The sequence below is a fragment of the Carassius gibelio genome, chromosome A7 (assembly GCF_023724105.1).
Source record: "Carassius gibelio isolate Cgi1373 ecotype wild population from Czech Republic chromosome A7, carGib1.2-hapl.c, whole genome shotgun sequence".
Classification (NCBI taxonomy): Eukaryota; Metazoa; Chordata; class Actinopteri; order Cypriniformes; family Cyprinidae; genus Carassius; species Carassius gibelio.
In genome coordinates, this window is record NC_068377.1 from 28,636,008 (window position 1) to 28,655,997 (window position 19,990).

The 19,990-nt window shown below is 34.8% G+C and overlaps 1 protein-coding gene across 24 annotated transcripts; it reads right to left on the reverse strand.

The window, feature by feature from the left end:
* Positions 1 to 2,096: 2,096 nt before the first annotated feature.
* muc3a (mucin 3A, cell surface associated) lies at positions 2,097 to 18,680 on the reverse strand. 24 transcript variants are annotated; one of them, XM_052602224.1, is made up of 13 exons: positions 18,503 to 18,680; positions 13,504 to 13,529; positions 10,857 to 13,149; positions 8,173 to 8,288; positions 7,747 to 7,808; positions 7,563 to 7,628; positions 7,196 to 7,326; positions 7,044 to 7,094; positions 5,393 to 5,573; positions 5,026 to 5,187; positions 4,397 to 4,482; positions 2,948 to 3,105; positions 2,097 to 2,627 (listed from the first exon to the last, which is right to left on the reverse strand). In XM_052602224.1, the coding sequence occupies exons 1-13, from the start codon at positions 18,561 to 18,563 to the stop codon at positions 2,583 to 2,585; spliced, it is 3,438 nt and encodes a 1,145-aa protein (XP_052458184.1). In that variant the 5' UTR covers positions 18,564 to 18,680; the 3' UTR covers positions 2,097 to 2,582. The 24 variants fall into 24 exon arrangements, with proteins under 24 accessions (XP_052458184.1, XP_052458182.1, XP_052458180.1 ...); XM_052602222.1 differs by having other exon boundaries at positions 10,857 to 13,251; XM_052602220.1 differs by having other exon boundaries at positions 10,857 to 13,353.
* Between the last annotated feature and the right edge of the window lie 1,310 nt (positions 18,681 to 19,990).

Sequence of the window (19,990 nt, forward strand, 5' to 3'; positions counted from 1 at the left end):
TGATGATTGTGATCAAGTAAGTTAAAGTAAGTTTGCTTTAAAACACACACACACACACACACGCATACACACACACACACAAACTTAGAATGTGGGTAATGTGAACAACCATAGTGTGCCAATTTTCATGCAAATGAAACCAACGGACCAGGAGGAGTTAGAAAAGGTAGGTTTTCCATAAAAATTTCCATAAAAATTAAATTGGATGTATGGATTCTTGTAGAACTTGGCTCAAGGCTTCAGAAGCCAGAGTTCCAGAGTTATGAACCAAAATTCAAATACAGGTGCATTTCAATAAATTAGAATGTCATGGAAAAGTTCACTTCATTCATTCAACTCAAATTGTGAAACTCATGCATGTAGTTTAAGTCTTTGGTTCTTTTAATTATGATGGATTTTGCCCCCCCCCCATTCCAAATTAGAATATGGTGACATGGCAATCAGCTAATCAACTCAAAACACCTACAAATGTTTCCTAAGCTTTCAAAATGGTCTCTCAGTTTGGTTCACTAGGCCACACAATCATGGGGAAGACTGCTGATCTGACACCCTTCACAAGGAGGGTAAGCCACAAACATTCATTGCCAAAGAAGCTGGCTGTTCACAGAGTGCTGTATCCAAGCATGTTAACAGAAAGTTGAGTGGAAGGAAAAAGTGTGGAAGAAAAAGATGCAACTGAGAGAACCGCAGCCTTAGGATTGTTATATTCCTCTTTAGCCACTCCTGTACCACAGACAACGTCAGAGGCGTCTTACCTGGGCTAAGGAGAAGAACTGGACTGTTGTCCATTGGTTCAAAGTCCTTTTTTTTCAGATGAGAGCAAGTTTTGTATTTCAGTTGGAAACTAAGGTTCTAGAGTCTGGAGGAAGGATGGAGAAGCTCATAGCCCAAGTTGCTTGAAGTCCAGTGTTAAGTTTCCACAGTCTGTGATGATTTAGGGTGCAATGTCATCGGCTGGTGTTGGTCCAGCATGATTTGGCACCTGGCCACACTGCCAAAAGCACCAAAAGTTGGTTAAATGACCATGGTGTTTGTGTGCTTGACTGGCCAGCAAACTCGCCAGACCTGAACCCCATGGAGAATACCCCATGGGGTATTGTCAAGAGGAAAATAAGAAACAAGAGAAAAAACAATGCAGATGAGCTGAAGGCCACTGTCAAAAAAACCTGGGCTTCCATACCACCTTAGCAGTGCCACAAATTGAACACCTCCATGCCACGCTGAATTAAGGCAGTAACTAAAGCAAAAGGAGCCTCTACCAAGTACTGAGTACATCTCCAGTAAATGAACATACTTTCCAGAAGGCCAACAATTCACTAAACATTTTTATTTTGTTAATTGGTCTTATGAAGTATTCTAATTTGTTAAGATCATGAATTGGTGGGTTTTTGTTAAATGTGAGCCAAAATCATCACAATTAAAAGAACCAAAGACTTAAACTATTTACACTACACAAGTGAGTAATATGTTTGCACAATGACCCATGAGTCTCATTGCACCAGAGATCTAGGTACATCAAGTTAGGTGATGCTACCATTTGTAACATTTCTCAATACTGATTGCAGAGCAGCAGATTATCAATTTCTATTTCCTGATTATGCTTATGATTGTCTGACATGCTGTTGATGATAAGATATCGGAGATAAAGCAGCTCACTTTGTGAAACACTAGGTTAAGATACAAACACAAACACACACAACGTTTTGGAAAGTTGAAATCACAGTTTGAAAGCAATTATCTTAAAATCTTGACTAGTCATGTTTAAAATGTTGAGGATAATTGTTCAGTGTTGCCAAAAAAAGTAATGTAACAATGCAATCTGTAAGGAATAAATTGAGGTGTAGAATATATAGTGAGGAAGCCCCATTAACAGTGCTTTTGTTGTGTGTCAGTTAATAGGAAAACATTAAAAAGTAATGAAAATAACTAATCAAGACGCATGAAAATAATTGGGAATGCTGTTTTGTGAAGATTATCTGTCCCTATACGAGCTCATGATATTTGATGTTTTCTTATAGTGCAATACACAATATCTCAAGATATCACTTTGTTGAATTTGATTGCATTTACAGAGGAAAAAGACAACCAAGACAAGCAAGTGAGAATATAATTTATTTTAACATAAGCGTGTGGAGTATAATGATAATAAATAATTTGTGGTTAATATGTAATTTACAAACAAGTTTATATTAATGCACTTTCATAATAAAAAATGATAAGAAATGATACCTTAAGGAGCAATAAGGTAAAAACGATAAGAAGATAACTACAAGATATCTAACTTTACTACATTGATTATTTTAATAACATATCCGAAGATAAGCAGGGCATATCTGAAGTTCTACTGCTTTTCTTCATCATGGGATACATACATAACACAATATGGTCAGATTATATTAGTCACACATTGAGGTACAGAAAATGTGCAGAATTGTACAACTGCTAAATTGTGTGGTATAAATACAATGCTCAGCAACTGATTAAGTTCTGATGGATCAAGACTGTATTTTAAAAACAAACAATAGATACATTCAGCATGTCATACAAAGGTGTAATGCTTGTGTTTCCAAACACATAGAATATTAAGTTTCAAAAGATGAACGGATCTGAGGTCTGTCCATTTTCATCTGTTAAGAAAAAAACAAGAAGTGAGGAATTATGGAAAAGCCACGACAGTGATGCTGTTAAAATGCTTGTATTCCATTGAATTCAACAGAAAAATCATTAGTTATTTGTAATGAGAATCTTCTATGGAAATATTTAATTGTGTTTAAGTCAGAAATTAAAATGTGTATTTTCTTTATTAACCAGATTGAAGTGAATTAAGAAAGATAATTCTAGTGGAGCCTTGTTGCTGGATGTAATAGCTTAGTTTTGTGTATATTGACTATTTGTAAGAACGACATATGTATCAAAATGTATATTTGTGTATCCTCTCAGTACTCACAAACTGATCCCTCTGAATATACCGGAGATCAATACTAGGTTCAGGAGAGAAATTCTGGGTGTAAGACTGATTTGCAGAGAAATATGGTTTATAGTTTCCAAAACTGTCCTGTGTATGTCTGCCTCCTGGTGAGTATACTGGGTTATCATATCGGTCAGCTGCAAATATAAAAAAAATCATCAGAGACTTTTTAAAGCATAAAATGAATATCCCATGAGAAAAAGAAAATAGATTACAATGCACTTATTGGACTGAACATCAGTATAAAAATAAATACCAGTCAAAATCTTGGCATCAGAACGATTTTTAGCATCATTCGCAGTCTTCAGTGTCTCATGATCCTTCAAAAATCATTCTTATATACTGATTTAGTATCAGTGCTGGAAACTGTTTGCTGCTTAATATGTTTTTGGAACCTGTGCTACTTTTTTAATCAGGATTCTTTGATGAATAAAAAAATTAAAAAGAAGAGCATTTATTTAAAATAGAAATCATTTATAACAATATATGCGACCGTTCAAAAGTTTGGGGATAGTACATTTTTATTCTTTCTTTTTTTTTTTTTTATTAAAAGTTTTATTCAGCAAGGATGTGTTAAATTGTTAAGTAAAGATTTATACTTATAGTAAATGCTGCTCTTTTTAGTTTTTTATTCATCAGAGAATCCTGAAAAAAGTTTCTGAATCAGTTTCCCAAAAAATATTTGGCAGCAGACCATTGATAATTCTAACAATAAATCAGCATATATTAGAATGATTTCTAAAGGATCATGTGGCACTTTATACTGGAGTAATGGCTGATGGAAATTAAGGTTTGCATAACAGAAATAAGTTATATTTTAAAGGATATTAAAATAGAAACCATTATTTAATATTGTAATAAAAATTTGCAAGATGATATTATATTGTAATAACAATTTGCTAGATGATTTTTTTCTGTATTTTTTATTCATATAAATGCAGCCTTGATGAGCATAAGAGACTTCTTTAAAAAACATTATAAGTCTTACTGATCCAAAACTTTTAAACAGTAGTGCACATTTGTTGCAGCTTGCTTAGTTTGTTCTCAAACTCACAGAGAAACTCCTGAATATGCTTAAATATGTACTACGCATCTTTACTATTGAAATTAACAGCACTTCACTCACAGGCTGTCTGCTCCAATATAGTTTTACATCCTTATCTCTTGGCAAGTTTATATTAGATCACAACAGGTTCATAAAATATGTAATTTAACTTCTTTCTTTTTTCTTCTTCATTTTGGAATAATATACTGCATAATATACTTGTTTAATACCAAGTGATTACAAAACTAATTATTATCAATATTGTCAATTTTAGAAAATTGTACACAAAAGAAATAATAATTTGGTGAATGGTTCAAATACAGGTTATAATTGTTGAATGATGCAGAAAATGTATGTTTTTGTTTTGTTTTGTTATTTGATACCTGTGTATGATGTTTTCTTTTGTGGTGGCCATTCAAAGTCATCCTCTAACCATTCTTTCACTAGCTCTTGCTTAATGTCCTTGTTCCTGTGAGATGGAAATAAAGTTATCGACAGAAAGGTATAAAAAAAGAATTTTCCGACACACATACTAAATTGACATATAAATGAAAGATTGTTCACAGATTTTTAGGGGGGCTGATTTGAATCACACAGGATAGTAGCCTTCATATATTTCAAGAGTACAGCTAAATAATCAAATAATATTAGAAATTACAAAAAGTGTAAAATTAACAGTAAACAGCTCCAGGCAGCCTGCTTTTCTGGAAACATGGATTTTTACAATTTTACATGATGTTTATCAGGACATTCTGCAGGCCATCTGTCTGTTTACTGATGATACAGATAACAGATAACAACAGATAACAGGTGATGCCACAGTTCAACGATCCAAAGGACGGGAGTAAATTATTCTGCAGGAGAAAACATGCCTTCTGGAATGTCCCAGTCAATGTCCTGACCTCAACATGATTAAATTGCCTTGGCATGACCTCAAGAACACACCACCAGACATCACAAGTACATTGCTGAACTAAACCAGCAGTTTAATAAAGTGCATGAAATTACTTACCTCTTTACCGTCCGTTTGTTTATAATTAGATAAGCTGTCAGGAATGCTACAGTTAATACCGCCATGGCTGCCACTGATCCCAATCCAGCATAAAATCCAATTTTGTGCACCTGTAAACTGCAATCCGCTCCCAAGTACCAGAGGTCATCATTATAGGGGCAACTAGAGCAAAAATGCATTGCAAGTCCTTTTAGATTTTCAGAGAAACATCTGCATATTTTTGTGCAACTTTTGATTTGGTTTCATTTAAATCAAGTTTCCAGTCCAGATCTTTAACCACCACACCCCCTAAAGAAAGAAGTACCTCTCTTTGTCAGTCAAGTCTAAAAAATAAAAAAAAATTAAAAATGTAAACAAATGTACATACTAGCAGGATGGGCCCTGAGAAGAAACTTCACAGGTGCCGCTGTTCTTACAAATCTTCGCATTTTTATGATTTCCATTGCATGGAGTCACACATTCCACTTTGCCACCCAGCGGAACTGCTTCATAATATTTTTGGTATTCTTCAGGAATTCCTTCTGTAGCCTTGATACACACCTCTTTGACAGTGGAAATTAAAAAAATGTAAGTCATAATAGATAAGATAAAATGAATAAATTAAAGCATTCAGACACTTAAAAATTCCTTGATCCGAATACAAATCTTATGTTTATTTGGCCTTGTGCTTGGGACCATTCGACTGTTGAAACTTCTCCTCTAAGATTTCCCTTTATTTTTCAAAATTCATTATTTCTTCTCTTTTAACACAATGACCTATCATTAAAGACCAAAAGCAGCTCCACAACACCATGCTGTCAACACTGTAATTTGATATACAGCACAAACCAAAAGTTTGGAAACGTGACTATTTTTTATGTTTTTGAAAGAAGTTTCTTCTGCTCATCAAGCCTGTATTTATTTGATCAAAAATACAGAAAAAACAGTAATATTGTGAAATATTATTACAACTTAAAATAATAGTTTTCTATTTGAATATACTTAAAAAAAATAATTGTGTTGGAAACAGTTCTGCTGTCTAATATATTTGATGAATAAAAGGTTAAAAAGAACTGCATTTATTCAAAATAAAAGAAAGAAAAGAAATTACTGACCCCAAATTACTGACCAGTAGTGTATATTGTTATTACAAAATATTTATATTTGAAAAACATAGCTTCTTTTTTTTTTTTTTTTTTTTTTTTTTTTACTTTTTATTCATCAAAGTATCCTAAAAACGTATCACATGCTCTGAAAAAATATTAAGCAGCAGAACTGTTTACAACTTTGATAATGAATCATCATATTAGAATGATTTCTAAAGGATCATGTGATAATGATCCTAAAAATTCAGCTTTGCATCACAGAAATAAATGATAATTTAAAGTATAATAAATTTAAAAACAATTATTTTAAATTGTAATAATATATCACAATATTACATTTTTTTCTCTATTTTTGATCAAATAAATGCAGGCTTGATGAGCAGAAGAAACTTCTTTCAAAAACATTAAAAATAGTAAAGTTTCCAAACTTTTGGTCTGTACTGTAGATATGGTGTTTTTAAGGTTTGGCTAGCATAAAATTCTCACTTTACATATTTTGGTCTCACTGCACAACAGCAACACTTTTTTTGCATTTTGTATGTACTCCAAACATGCCTTCTTTTTCGAATCTACAGGGAGTAAAGAAAGGAAACTCCCCCGCTTAAAATAATCACATTTTGTTGCTTTTTGCAGCATGAAATAGACGGACACAGTTTTTGTTTTACTTCAAAGTTACAGACAATATATCCCAAGAAACTAAAGGCTGTAACTAAAGCAAAAGGTGGTTCAACAAAATACTGACACAAGGGGGGTGATCCTTTTTCCAACTCAGTGGCTTTTTTTTTTTTTTTCTTTTTTTTTACATGTTGGTGTTATATCTATCACCTGGATGTTATAAGTTGCATTGAGTAAATACTGCTGGATAAAACAAAAACTCACTATTCTTCTTGCTCATAGCACAGTAAGTTAAAATACAAGTTACTGGAAACTCACCATTGAGATCAGTCTCTGATGCAGTGGCTTTATTTAAAACCAATCCTGAGTCTAGAATAAAAATAAAAAATACAAATAAAATTTACAAACATAGATTAATAATGTATACAGTACCCATTTATATCAAAGGAAAAATGCATATGATGATCTACCTGGATTGTTTTTTATGCCATCAAGAACAATTGCCACATTCTTGACAATTTTTTCATAAGTATCTGTGGGGTTTTTGTCATTTTCAATGTTAAGAAGGATATCGTGCTCAACTTTCAGACTAGCCGTATCACTTGAAAGAAAGAAAGAAAGAAAGAAAGAAAGAAAGAAAGAAAGAAAGAAAGAAAGAAAGAAAAAATAAAGTTTAATTATTTGTTTATTTATTTTAATTGGTGTTTGTTTTTTGTGTTTTAAAGCTGTAAATTTAGGTTATCTTGGATTGTGGCTATAATACAAGGTTTTGACTGATTTAAGTAAAAGTATTTGTTACTGTCTATATATTTGGTTAATTACATTTTGTACTGTTACCTTATAGTTTCCTTCAAAGGCGAGCTTCTTTTTCTTCTTTGACTACGTTGCAATGGTCCACCAGCACTTTGACATGAAAAAAATCACGATTGAATTGAGATTGAATTAAGACTTAATAGTCAGTCATTGTAAGGGAATAAGTAGAATTACAAAATAACTTGTGATATCAAAGTAGATGAATTACCTTAGAATTATGTTCTCCACACGCAAAAAATTGGGTATTTCTTTTTCATAAGAGTTTACCACCTATAATTGAATAAAATATATTTGTAATATTTTAAGCCCAAAAAATTATGACCTCTGCTGTCCAAAATATTGTTTGTGAACGTTTTGAACACTTAAGTCACTTAAAAATATTGCATAGGTAACAACTTATCATACAAAGGGGCATCTGCAAACAAATGATTAAAAGTTAGAGCTTTTTTTTCAGAACTAAAATAACTAACTTCACTTAAATTACTGTACTTTTAATATAGAAATAGATTAAACTAGTATTTTTTTTTGTAAATTTATGCATTTTGTTTTTTAAATTTATGCAGACACATCATCACTCAAAGTTTCTGGGCAATAATATTTAAGTGATCAAGCCATCTAAAACCACAATACTTACTGTTTCATTGAATCTTTTTAAAAAATCTTGATATGCATCTGATGATGGGTTTGTATGGTCATCTGTAAATTTTTCATTTATTTCCATCGTAATATCGACTGTCCTTTCAAGGACATCTGAAACAAAAATAAATTAAATTTTAAAACAAACAAGTATATAACTTAAAAAAATATATATTTTAAGAAAAGTATTAGTGACTACTAATACAAACTAGAAAGGGTATCCGCCTGTCTCATGTAGCCTGGTGGATGTGATTTGTAACTAGGTATCTGTTGCATTTAAAAAACTTGGAATTATGCCATTTTTTAACTACACGTTTATGCATATTTGAAGAAATTGTAATGCACTAAATTCAAATTAATGAGATAGATCTCACTGGAAAAACAACTGCAGTAACGTCTCGGTTGCGTATGCAACCCTTGTTCCCTGAAGGAGGGAACAGAAACGTCACGTCATGTAACGTCACGTCATGTCACGTCACGAGAGACCGATCTACTTCAAGTGTAAATTAAATGAGCCAATGGATATTGGCATGGGATGATTGCACCCAGCTGCCACTAAAATCACAGTGTGACCATAAAAATACAGCTGGTGCAATGCATACCAGGTTTTTGCTGAGGAGCCGAGCCAGGAACCCGGCCGCTTAGCGGTGGTACAGCAGTCGTGGGGACAGGACGAGATGTCCCAGTTCTAAGACTACTAGGGGTGCATCGATCCGATACTCGGGATCGGGATCGTCTCAGACACTGGCATCTTCTGTGGATCGATATCGGTCAGACAAGACCAATCCAAATCCGATATTGTGCATATACTATTCTCTGTTATTGTTGAGCCCCCCAAGGCACAAAAACATTGTAAAGCATTAAAACGTTTTTGTGCACTATATTTCAAGTGTTCTGAAGCTGTTCCATTGTTCAATGTGAGGTACAGATTAATACTTAAGTCATTAAATTTAAGTTCACCTAAACACTTCTTTCCACTGCGGCTGTCTGTCATCCTCCATTCAGCAATCAAACTGCGTGCTGCATTCGGTTACTACAGTCAAAATGATGAAACTCTCTTCAAGAGCGCACAGTAACTGAGGTTCAAAACTGTTCAAAGAAAAGGCTCAATAAACTAATGACTGATTTAATACACTACGTATCAATAACTCTTCTCTTTGTACTAGTGATATCCGGTTTGATTTAAACGGTTCTTCTTAGTGAACCGGTTGAACCAGTTCATCATATCGGACTGAATCATTTGAAACATATTGCGTCTCCAGTAAGCATTAATCCACAAATTACTTAAGTTATTCAACTCTTTTAACATGGCTGACACTCCCTTTGAGTCAAAATAAACCAATATCCTGGAGTAATTCATTTACTCAAACAGTACACTGACTGAACTGCTGTGAAGACAGAACTGAAGATGAACACGGGCAGAGCAGCATGTGTGTTTGTACTATCTTTTCTATCTTGATTTGTAGGGCTGCTCAGCCTGCACACTGTGACACTGTGTTGTTTCAAGCTTGTTATTCTGCGCACAGGACGCACAAAATTGCTCAGTGCTGCTCTATATTGGTGCATTAGTATTATAATACTTTTCTGTGCAGTCAAAGATTAGTAATATATTTTCTTATTCTGTCCTAACTATCATGTTGCTGCCTTTATTACTATGCTATACATTTAAAAGAAACGTCTTTTAGATTTCTCTATAAATTTATATACTTGTTTTCACAATACAAAGAGCAATGTGTAACATTTTACCAGGTTTTAGACATTCACTTTTATTTGTAAATAAAATATTTCACTAGATTTTATAAAATTATTGTGCACCCTTGATTTTTCTAGAGTATAGTTTGCTGCTGAACTATCCAATAACCTAAGTTTATAATAGTATTTTTTTCATAGTTTGCGATTATATATTTTTTCAATTTTAATTTTTCATTCAAATGAAGTTGTCTATATGTAGTATATATAGACAAAAGAGTGACGATCAGGTCAACACAGAGAAGTACAGAAATTCTACATTGAATTAAAAAAAACTGCACTGGAATTGGATTGGAGCGGTATCGGCAGATACTCAGAATTTTCTGTATCGGATAGGTTTTGAAAAAATGGTATCGTTGCATCCCTAATCCCTTCAAAAAGCGGCATGGATGCTGCCCCTTCCAGTGACTGTGCGAGCCGACTGCCCCCTACCCACCCTACAGTGAGATTGGATAACACTGGAAAAACATACCCATACCACTTGGAACTGGAACGTTGCAAAGGCCCATCCTTCCAAACAAGTGTTCAGGCAGTTGTGTGTTCCAAACAACGCGGTTGTTTTTCATGTCCGCGGGTTGAAGTGACCCGAATCCCAATAAAATGATATTTAGCCCCTAAAATGCAAATTTTACCAAGGGAACCCCACCAAAAAAAAAATATTTTATCGCCCGGAACGAAACGCGATTGGGCTAGTTTTGAGAAGTAATTGGCCAGTTTTTTTTTTTTGAAAACCTGGCAATCCTGATCTGAATGCAAGTGCTGGAGATATGCTACTAATCACAGAAGTGCCTTTACTGTCAAGATGCGCATGAAAATCGCATTCGGTTTTTTTGCACAGCCCTAGTTTACAATCTAAGAAGAATGGTCTCTCAAAGCAAGATCCCAATTTGTCAGCCACCAACATTATTAGAAAAACTAATTTGATAGACAGACCTGGAACAATTTGAGTTACAACAGTATTGCAGTAGCTCCCCGTAAAACCTTTTGGACACAAACAAGCCTTGTTGTCTGATTGTGGAGTTCCACCATTTTCACAATGAATAGGTTTGACAGTTGTGGTTTTGGACGTTGACTGAGTAGAACTTGTTCTTGTTGTTATAACTTCTTTTGTAGTTGTGAAATCAGCTGTCGTTGAGGCTGGCGTAGGTGCACTGTCTTCTGTCACAAGAGTGGTGTCAACTGTAGTTGCAGCAGTATCTGTTGACGTTACAGCAGAAAGCTCTGTTGTACTGTCATCTGGAGCTGTAGATGTTTCTGCTGTATTTGATGAAGTGGTGTCAGCTGTAGTTGCAGCAGGATCTGTTGAAGTTAAAGCAGAAAGCTCTGTTGTACTGTCATCTGGAGCTGTAGATGTTTCTGCTGTATTTGATGAAGTGGTGTCAGCTGTAGTTGCAGCAGGATCTGTTGAAGTTAAAGCAGAAAGCTCTGTTGTACTGTCATCTGGAGTTGTAGATGTTTCTGCTGTATTTGATGAAGTGGTGTCAGCTGTAGTTGCAGCAGGATCTGTTGACGTTAAAGCAGAAAGCTCTGTTGTACTGTCATCTGGAGTTGTAGATGTTTCTGCTGTATTTGATGAAGTGGTGTCAGCTGTAGTTGCAGCAGGATCTGTTGAAGTTAAAGCAGAAAGCTCTGTTGTACTGTCATCTGGAGTTGTAGATGTTTCTGCTGTATTTGATGAATCAGTGGTGTCAACTGTAGTTGCAGCAGTATCTGTTGAAGTTAAAGCAGAAAGCTCTGTTGTACTGTCATCTGGAGTTGTAGATGTTTCTGCTGTATTTGATGAATCAGTGGTGTCAGCTGTAGTTGCAGCAGGATCTGTTGAAGTTAAAGCAGAAAGCTCTGTTGTACTGTGATCTGGAGTTGTAGATGTTTCTGCTGTATTTGATGAAGTGGTGTCAGCTGTAGTTGCAGCAGTATCTGTTGAAGTTAAAGCAGAAAGCTCTGTTGTACTGTCATCTGGAGTTGTAGATGTTTCTGCTGTATTTGATGAAGTGGTGTCAGCTGTAGTTGCAGCAGGATCTGTTGAAGTTAAAGCAGAAAGCTCTGTTGTACTGTGATCTGGAGTTATAGATGTTTCTGCTGTATTTGATGAAGTGGTGTCAGCTGTAGTTGCAGCAGTATCTGTTGAAGTTAAAGCAGAAAGCTCTGTTGTACTGTCATCTGGAGTTGTAGATGTTTCTGCTGTATTTGATGAAGTGGTGTCAGCTGTAGTTGCAGCAGGATCTGTTGACGTTAAAGCAGAAAGCTCTGTTGTACTGTCATCTGGAGTTGTAGATGTTTCTGCTGTATTTGATGAATCAGTGGTGTCAACTGTAGTTGCAGCAGTATCTGTTGAAGTTACAGCAGAAAGCTCTGTTGTACTGTCATCTGGAGTTGTAGATGTTTCTGCTGTATTTGATGAATCAGTGGTGTCAGCTGTAGTTGCAAAAGAATCTGTTGACGTTACGGTAGAAAGCTCTGTTGTACTGTGATCTGGAGTTGTAGATGTTTCTGCTGTATCTGATGAATCAGTGGCGTCAGCTGTAGTTGCAGCAGGATCTGTTGAAGTTAAAGCAGAAAGCTCTGTTGTACTGTGATCTGGAGTTGTAGATGTTTCTGCTGTATTTGATGAAGTGGTGTCAGCTGTAGTTGCAGCAGGATCTGTTGAAGTTAAAGCAGAAAGCTCTGTTGTACTGTGATCTGGAGTTATAGATGTTTCTGCTGTATCTGATGAATCAGTGGTGTCAGCTGTAGTTGCAGCAGGATCTGTTGAAGTTAAAGCAGAAAGCTCTGTTGTACTGTCATCTGGAGTTGTAGATGTTTCTGCTGTATCTGATGAATCAGTGGTGTCAGCTGTAGTTGTAGCAGGATCTGTTGAAGTTAAAGCAGAAAGCTTTGTTGTACTGTCATCTGGAGTTGTAGATGTTTCTGCTGTATTTGATGAAGTGGTGTCAGCTGTAGTTGCAGCAGTATCTGTTGAAGTTAAAGCAGAAAGCTCTGTTGTACTGTCATCTGGAGTTGTAGATGTTTCTGCTGTATTTGATGAATCAGTGGTGTCAGCTGTAGTTGCAGCAGGATCTGTTGAAGTTAAAGCAGAAAGCTTTGTTGTACTGTCATCTGGAGTTGTAGATGTTTCTGCTGTATCTGATGAATCAGTGGTGTCAGCTGTAGTTGCAGCAGTATCTGTTGACGTTAAAGCAGAAAGCTCTGTTGTACTGTCATCTGGAGTTGTAGATGTTTCTGCTGTATTTGATGAAGTGGTGTCAGCTGTAGTTGCAGCAGGATCTGTTGAAGTTAAAGCAGAAAGCTTTGTTGTACTGTCATCTGGAGTTGTAGATGTTTCTGCTGTATTTGATGAAGTGGTGTCAGCTGTAGTTGCAGCAGTATCTGTTGACGTTAAAGCAGAAAGCTCTGTTGTACTGTCATCTGGAGTTGTAGATGTTTCTGCTGTATTTGATGGTTCTTCTGTTCCTGTGACATCAATAGTTGTTGAAATAGCTAATGAATCAGTGGCGTCGGCTGTAGTTGCTGCAGATTTTGCTGAAGTTACAGCGGAAATCTCTGTTGTACTGTCATCTGTAGTTACAGATGACTCTGCTGCATTTGAAAGTGAATCTGAAGCGAGATCTGCTGTGGAAACAGAAACAGTTCTTGTTATTGGTATAGCACTGAGCCTATTTATGCTCTATCAGTAGAACATCTGTTGAAAATGCCCTGTATACTTGTTTCAACACAATAAGTTAACAGTATAGGCTTGAATAAGAAAAAATATAAAATAATCAGCACTTTTCATTCTGTAAATATGAATTGTCAATTCAGGGTTCCAAAAAAAAAAAAAAAAAAAAAAAAAAGAGTAAGGAGCCATTGGCTCCTATAAGATAATAAGTCAACCACTAGCCATGTGTTTATGTCTCATCTTTTCTTGACTTTATGATCATTTTAATCCATCTTATAGATGACCTGGGAACTAAGATTCATTTAAAATGGGAACTATGTGTCTTTTCCAACTTGAAATTTACAGTCACAAAAAATGTGTTTGTTATCTAAACCAATATCATGGACCATAAACATAACTTGGCCACTGAGTGAAGTTTGGGCTCCTCCTCAATGGATCCTAGACTGTAAATGCTGTCATACACTCTTAAAAATAAAGGTGTTTCACGATGCCATAGAAGAACCTTTTTTTGTCTAAATGGTTTCATAAAGAACCTTAAACATTTTTTGAAACACCTTTACGTTTCACAAAATATTCTTGGTTGCCAAAGAAGGTTCTTCAGATATATACTGTTTGTCAACCACATTCTACCTAGTCGATGGCATCCTTATCTTCATGTGTCAGTGAGTTAAAGGATTGGCTACATTCTAATTTTCTTAGTCTGAACTACAGTAAAACAGAAATTTTAATAATTGGTCCCCAACTTCTTTGTGTACCTAGGTTCTGCCTATCTTCAATGGGTTTAAGTAAAAATATAAAAATTCAATAGCGCATAAATATAGAAAAATGCTCGTTCTTTTTCTAGCTGACTGATGAGCTTATGGACAAGTAAAGGTAAAGGTTAATGGACAAGTAAAGGTAAATGTAGCCTATTATTATGTTAAAATAAGTAACAGTGTTCTCTCATGGCAATCAAATTGACCCCTGTACACTGTTGACAACTTAACCCACCATGTAACCTACCTACCTATACCACTGAACATGTCTCTAACCTTAACCATATTATACCCAAATAGCAGCAAAAGTGTTATGCATTAACACAAGCTTTTAATCTTTGTACAGCATCTGTTAAAGTCATTTGTAGATTTTCAAGAAGTTTGTGATATGAATTGAAAGTCTAATGACATTTCTAAGCATTTCAATTAAATAATTTTGCCCCCATTTTTCATGAGCTGTCTAAGTCTTAGAAAAAAGTCTTAGACTCAAAGATCTAAGACTTTTTCTATGTATACAAAAAGCCTATAAGTTTATAATTTTGTTCATTGTAATTACTAAAATCATTAATAAAATGTTGTTGTTCTGAGGGGATCTGATGTCTGAAATTATGTGGAAATCTATTTTCTGTATAAACACGCAATCTGTTTATGAAGAAAACGTCATTTCATGCAGTCATTCAGTCAGTTATAAATAAAAATGAAAAGCTTGCAAGACTACAACCCAAGTTGTCCAAAGCACAGGAGCAACAGGAATTTATTATTACATATAAATGTTAATAATATAAGGCTAATAATAATAATAATAATAAAACACCCATATAAATTAAATGTTTTATTATTACATTCTAAATGTACAATATATAATCCTTATCTGATGCAATATGCTAGCTATGCCTCACTGCATGGCCTTATTATTAGATGTGTAAACATAACCATACGCACTGTACATGAACTTGCAAGATTTGATTTTTTTTTCTCTGCATACCCAACTTCACACCTTATCAATTTTATGTCAACATCCTAAATTATTACCGTTCAAATGTACACGTGTGACATTGTGTCCTGCACCAGTACCTGCCACCTGTACCTATTCTAAATGCCTATTTAATCTTACCAAAGTTTTAAAAAGTAATTTATTGCTTCTGTGCTTATTTGCCATTGACATATCGCATAAACTTTTGGTGTATTATTCATAACCCTGATGAAATGGTTCTATATCAAATGCTAGGTTTGTTTGTTCATATCTCTAGTGATAGTGGAAATAAAAGTAGTTCTGGACTTTTACTGATTAATCTTTCAACCTCACAACTGTCCACAAACCTTGACATATTTTTTGGGAGGTCAGAACATTTTTATGAAGACAAAATATTACCTGAGTGGTCAGTTAAAGATTATTCAGGTTAAGACTGTGAGCGTAAATTAAATTTGCATGCGCAAGAGAAGCTTTGTAAAGGTGTAAATTACATTTCAGGCATAAGAAAAAATTATTTGCACCATTTTGCTGTTACTTATAAGCGTAAATTTTTTAACTGCAGCTTAATGCTAAAGCAAAATAAATATGATTGCATTTTTCTGACTTCAAATTTTCCGCACTTACACTTCTGGAACGTAATTTTCACTAAAAGACGGTCAAATTAAGCTCTGCAAGCCTGTGAATAGTTATTTGCAAGCGATAACAACAGTTTAAAGAACTGCAAAATGGATTTACTGCATATAACCAATCTGTATGTGTAAAAACCTGTTGCAAATGTCTAAATGACTTGTTGTGCATGTGGGATAAAAATTACCTGAAATAAACCGATATGTACAGTTCCATCTTTATTTTCTCTGCACTTACAATTTTGGCATGATTCTCTCACTAACTGAGTTTTGCAAGTGTGAGGTTTAAGATATTTTTGATTTTGTCCGAGAGAGCTCAGTCCCTCCATTGAAACTGTGTGCACGGTATACTGTCCATGCCCATGTGACAGCAGAGAGTCAGTTAGAATTTTTTTAAGCATCGAAAATACATTTTGGTCCAAAAATAGCAAAAACTATGACTTTATTCAGCATTGTATTAACACGCTCTTTAAATAACAAAGAAAAAACATTGCGCCAGACTTTAGACCAGGTTTGAGTTGGTCTATGGCGCAGTCTATTTTCAGCTCCTTAAAATAGCAATGCACCAGCAATGCACCTGAACACATCTCTTTTTTAGACCAGCACACCCATGGGTGCCCAAATGGGCGCAAAAGCATTTGCTAATTAAACGACGTGGTGCTGGACAGGAAAATTTAAAGTCATTTATTACAATATTGTTATTGCCGAATAAAATTATCAAAAATTAAATGTACCAAAAACCTTAAACTACTTCAGTCTGTGTGCATCGAATTGAATACATAAGTTTCAGAATTTGAGTTGAATTACTGAAATAGGATTCGACATTATTATTTATTGAGAAGCACCTCTATACCTAAATGACTGTTTACTAGGATATTCACCATAACGCACGTTTTGATGTAATTTTGTCTTTATTTATTCATCCATTCATTCATGTTCGCACAGTCTAGACGCAGTTGACTGTTAATTTCAAAGCATCATATTACTGAAGGTTAAACACTGGATGACAAAGGTGTAACAAATTGATCTGTGTAAACTTTCATGAATGTTCATGTTGTCCACATGGAGCTTTTTTGGCAGCTCAAAGCCAAAGGATGTAGTCTCTGAATCCACCACACCTTCACTCTAGAGTTAAAAACATTGATTTGTCACCATTGTGACCCTGACTGAGAACATTCGTATACAGACACAATCTCACACACAAACATTTCTTTGTTAGATCATATCTTCAACCTCTGTAAACTGCAGTTGAGTGTTCATTAAGCATAAATACTGTTTAGGAAGTTTGATCTAATAGTCCAATTTACACACACTCCTGCTTCAAACAGAAAGTGGATTTGAACTGAGGTCAGCCATAGAAAGTGAGACATTGTTTGTATTGTTCTTTTAGACTGTTTCAATAAACCTGTTTTGGGGGTAGCTGATGTTTTTGTTGCTCTTGTCTAATTGTTACAACTTACTCCCAGCATGTGTTACCACCGACCCTAGCAGTGGGGTAGATTGTAACAAAGCCACTCAGAGTATTGAACAGGTGCCTCTTGTAGTAAACAAATATGGGTACTTTGTATAAACGTTTGAGCAGTCTAGCTCAGAAATTCAGTAAGTTACAGATGCTGAAACAAAAAGAGTTACAACCACTAATCTATAATAGAGAACAGTGGTTACAACCATACCCGGTCTCGCCATGTCGTAATACTGTAACTACATGATGACAACAGGTGATGCTCTTCTTGAAGCTCAGATTTATGTGTTTCCATGGCAACACTATCAACACCCACACAGAGAGTGCAGCGGCCATGTAGTAGTAGCAAGTCAAAGATCTCAGAAAATTCCCAGTTAACAAGTTTTATTATGCATTCTGCAATGACTTAATCACTTTTTACAAGTGGCATATTGCAATAACAATATGGCGTGAAAGCTCCTATAGGCTAGATACAACAGATGGAGCTAAAGCATTAAGGGAATCAGGTTCAAAAATTGACAGGGACTCATGGCAAAATTGCCACCAAAATGTAAGAAAAGAAAAGTCTCAAAAAATTCAAGATAAAGGAGCAAACAATATCAAAACTATTAAGGCTGTTTCGATTTAAAATGAAATGTGAAAATGAATAAAGTGTCAATTTGCTGAAATAAATTTAGATCTGTGCAGTTGCAGGAGATTGATTTTTACTCATTGAGCCTTATAACCAATAACACCGTCAAAGTTTCGGTTGAGCTTATGAATTCAATAAGCTCAATAAAATCAGATGTGTATCCATTCAGTGCTGAAAATGTTTTAAGTGCACCCACTTACTGACTGAAATCTGCCAGCTCGAGACTTCTCTCATCTTAAACTACCAAGTGTAGATATGATGTTGCTAAATACGAGATTCATTTTGCAGCTTCAGTGATTATAACAGGAGTTTTTGCATAACTTGAGCTAGACTTGACTAACATCATGGTCCGACATGTTTAGGATAATATCCAAAAGTAATAATATTCATTATTCCGAAACATTATTTACATATTCATCCTGCCATAGTATATTTTCATATACAACAATTCATATTTATGCAGATTTTTCTCCCTACCTGAAATGAGAGAAAGACTCAGGATCAGAATGAATGAAGACGTGTAGCTTATCCCAGTCATTTCCCAAAATGATGCCAAAACGATTCCAAACACATGAAAAATAATACACCGGAATCCTGTACTGGTGTAGCTTCTAACACATCTCAGCTTGTTACAGTTGACTGACCCGAGTACATGGTTCAGATATTATAACACATTCTGAAAGCCATAATCATGTATCAAAGTCCACTGTGAGAGAGGTGATGTACAGATCATGGAACACTTATAAAGATAAAGACTAATTTCCTTTAAATCATTTCACATTTCTACTTTATTCAAACCTCATTTTACAACACACTATTATTAAACAAACTGGTGGATATTTCCTCCCCTTTTATTTGATTCAACAGAGCACACCTAAGCAAGACATCATAACGCTGTGAAACACTCATGATTTGGATATAATGGCTGACTGAAGGAACACATCTATTATGTTACATCACAATAAATAACAGTCCTTTTAAATAATAACATACGGTATGCAAGACATGTTACAGTAATGTATTCAATTAAAAAGCAAATGTATGTTTTTAGTGGGTTTTTAGGCAAGAAAAAAAATGCCAGCAAGATTTTTATAAAAATATTGAAATAAGTCAACTTCTGATACTGTATGCCTACAGTTAATATGAGACTATGGGCTCTAAGTAGTTTCCGCTTGCCATTTGTGGCTTATGACTGAGAATGTGAAACTACTGTAAGTGAGCTTTGTCTGAATTTCTCCATTATAATCCTTTTCGTTTAGTTGATACAATATTTAAAATCTAAGGATATGCCTTCAGTAGAAAAGGTATCAAATGGAAAAAAACAACAATTCCCACAAAATGCTCAGAGGATGTTAAAATAATTTTGAAAATATGAAAGATGACTGACAGCACCTAAAATGCTATTGCTCTTGATAGATAGAAGATAGATAGATAGATAGATAGATAGATAGATAGATAGATAGATAGATCTATATTGAAGGCTAAAAATAAAACACCCATATGAATTAATGTTCTATGAATACATTCTAAATGTATGTAATCCTTATCTGATGCGATATCCTAGCTACGCCTCACTGCATGGCCTCATTATCAGATGTGTAAACATAACCATACGCACTGTTCATGAACTTGCCCTTTCTACAACATAAAGAGATTCATAGTTTTTTTCTCTGCATACCCAAGATCCAATTCAAGATAGTTTGGTATTTTCTTATTTCTTACTTCACATCTTATCAATTTCATGTCAACATCCCAAATTATTATAAAAAATAAATTTAGTCTACAGTAACAGTGCCTGCATCATTTAATGAATTCTATTTCCAAATAATTGTAAAAAGTGACTATTATAACCACTGTTGGCAAATGCATATAATGTTCATTGAGTATTTTTGCCCTCAAAAGTGGAGCAGATAATTACTTTGGGGGTGGGGGGTGGGGGGGGGGGTTATGGATCAAATTAGAATG

What these genes read in the sequence shown, in the direction of transcription:
- muc3a (XM_052602216.1), bottom strand. Translation starts at nt 18,563, where the DNA reads ATGACTGGGATAAGCTACACGTCTTCATTCATTCTGATCCTGAGTCTT. An exon ending in GAGTCTTTCTCTCATTTCAG is followed by an intron (nt 13,533 to 18,502) that starts GTAGGGAGAAAA and finishes CTGTTTCCACAG; the next exon opens with CAGATCTCGCTTCAGATTCA. An exon ending in TGGCATAAAAAACAATCCAG is followed by an intron (nt 7,095 to 7,195) that starts GTAGATCATCAT and finishes TTTTTATTCTAG; the next exon opens with ACTCAGGATTGGTTTTAAAT.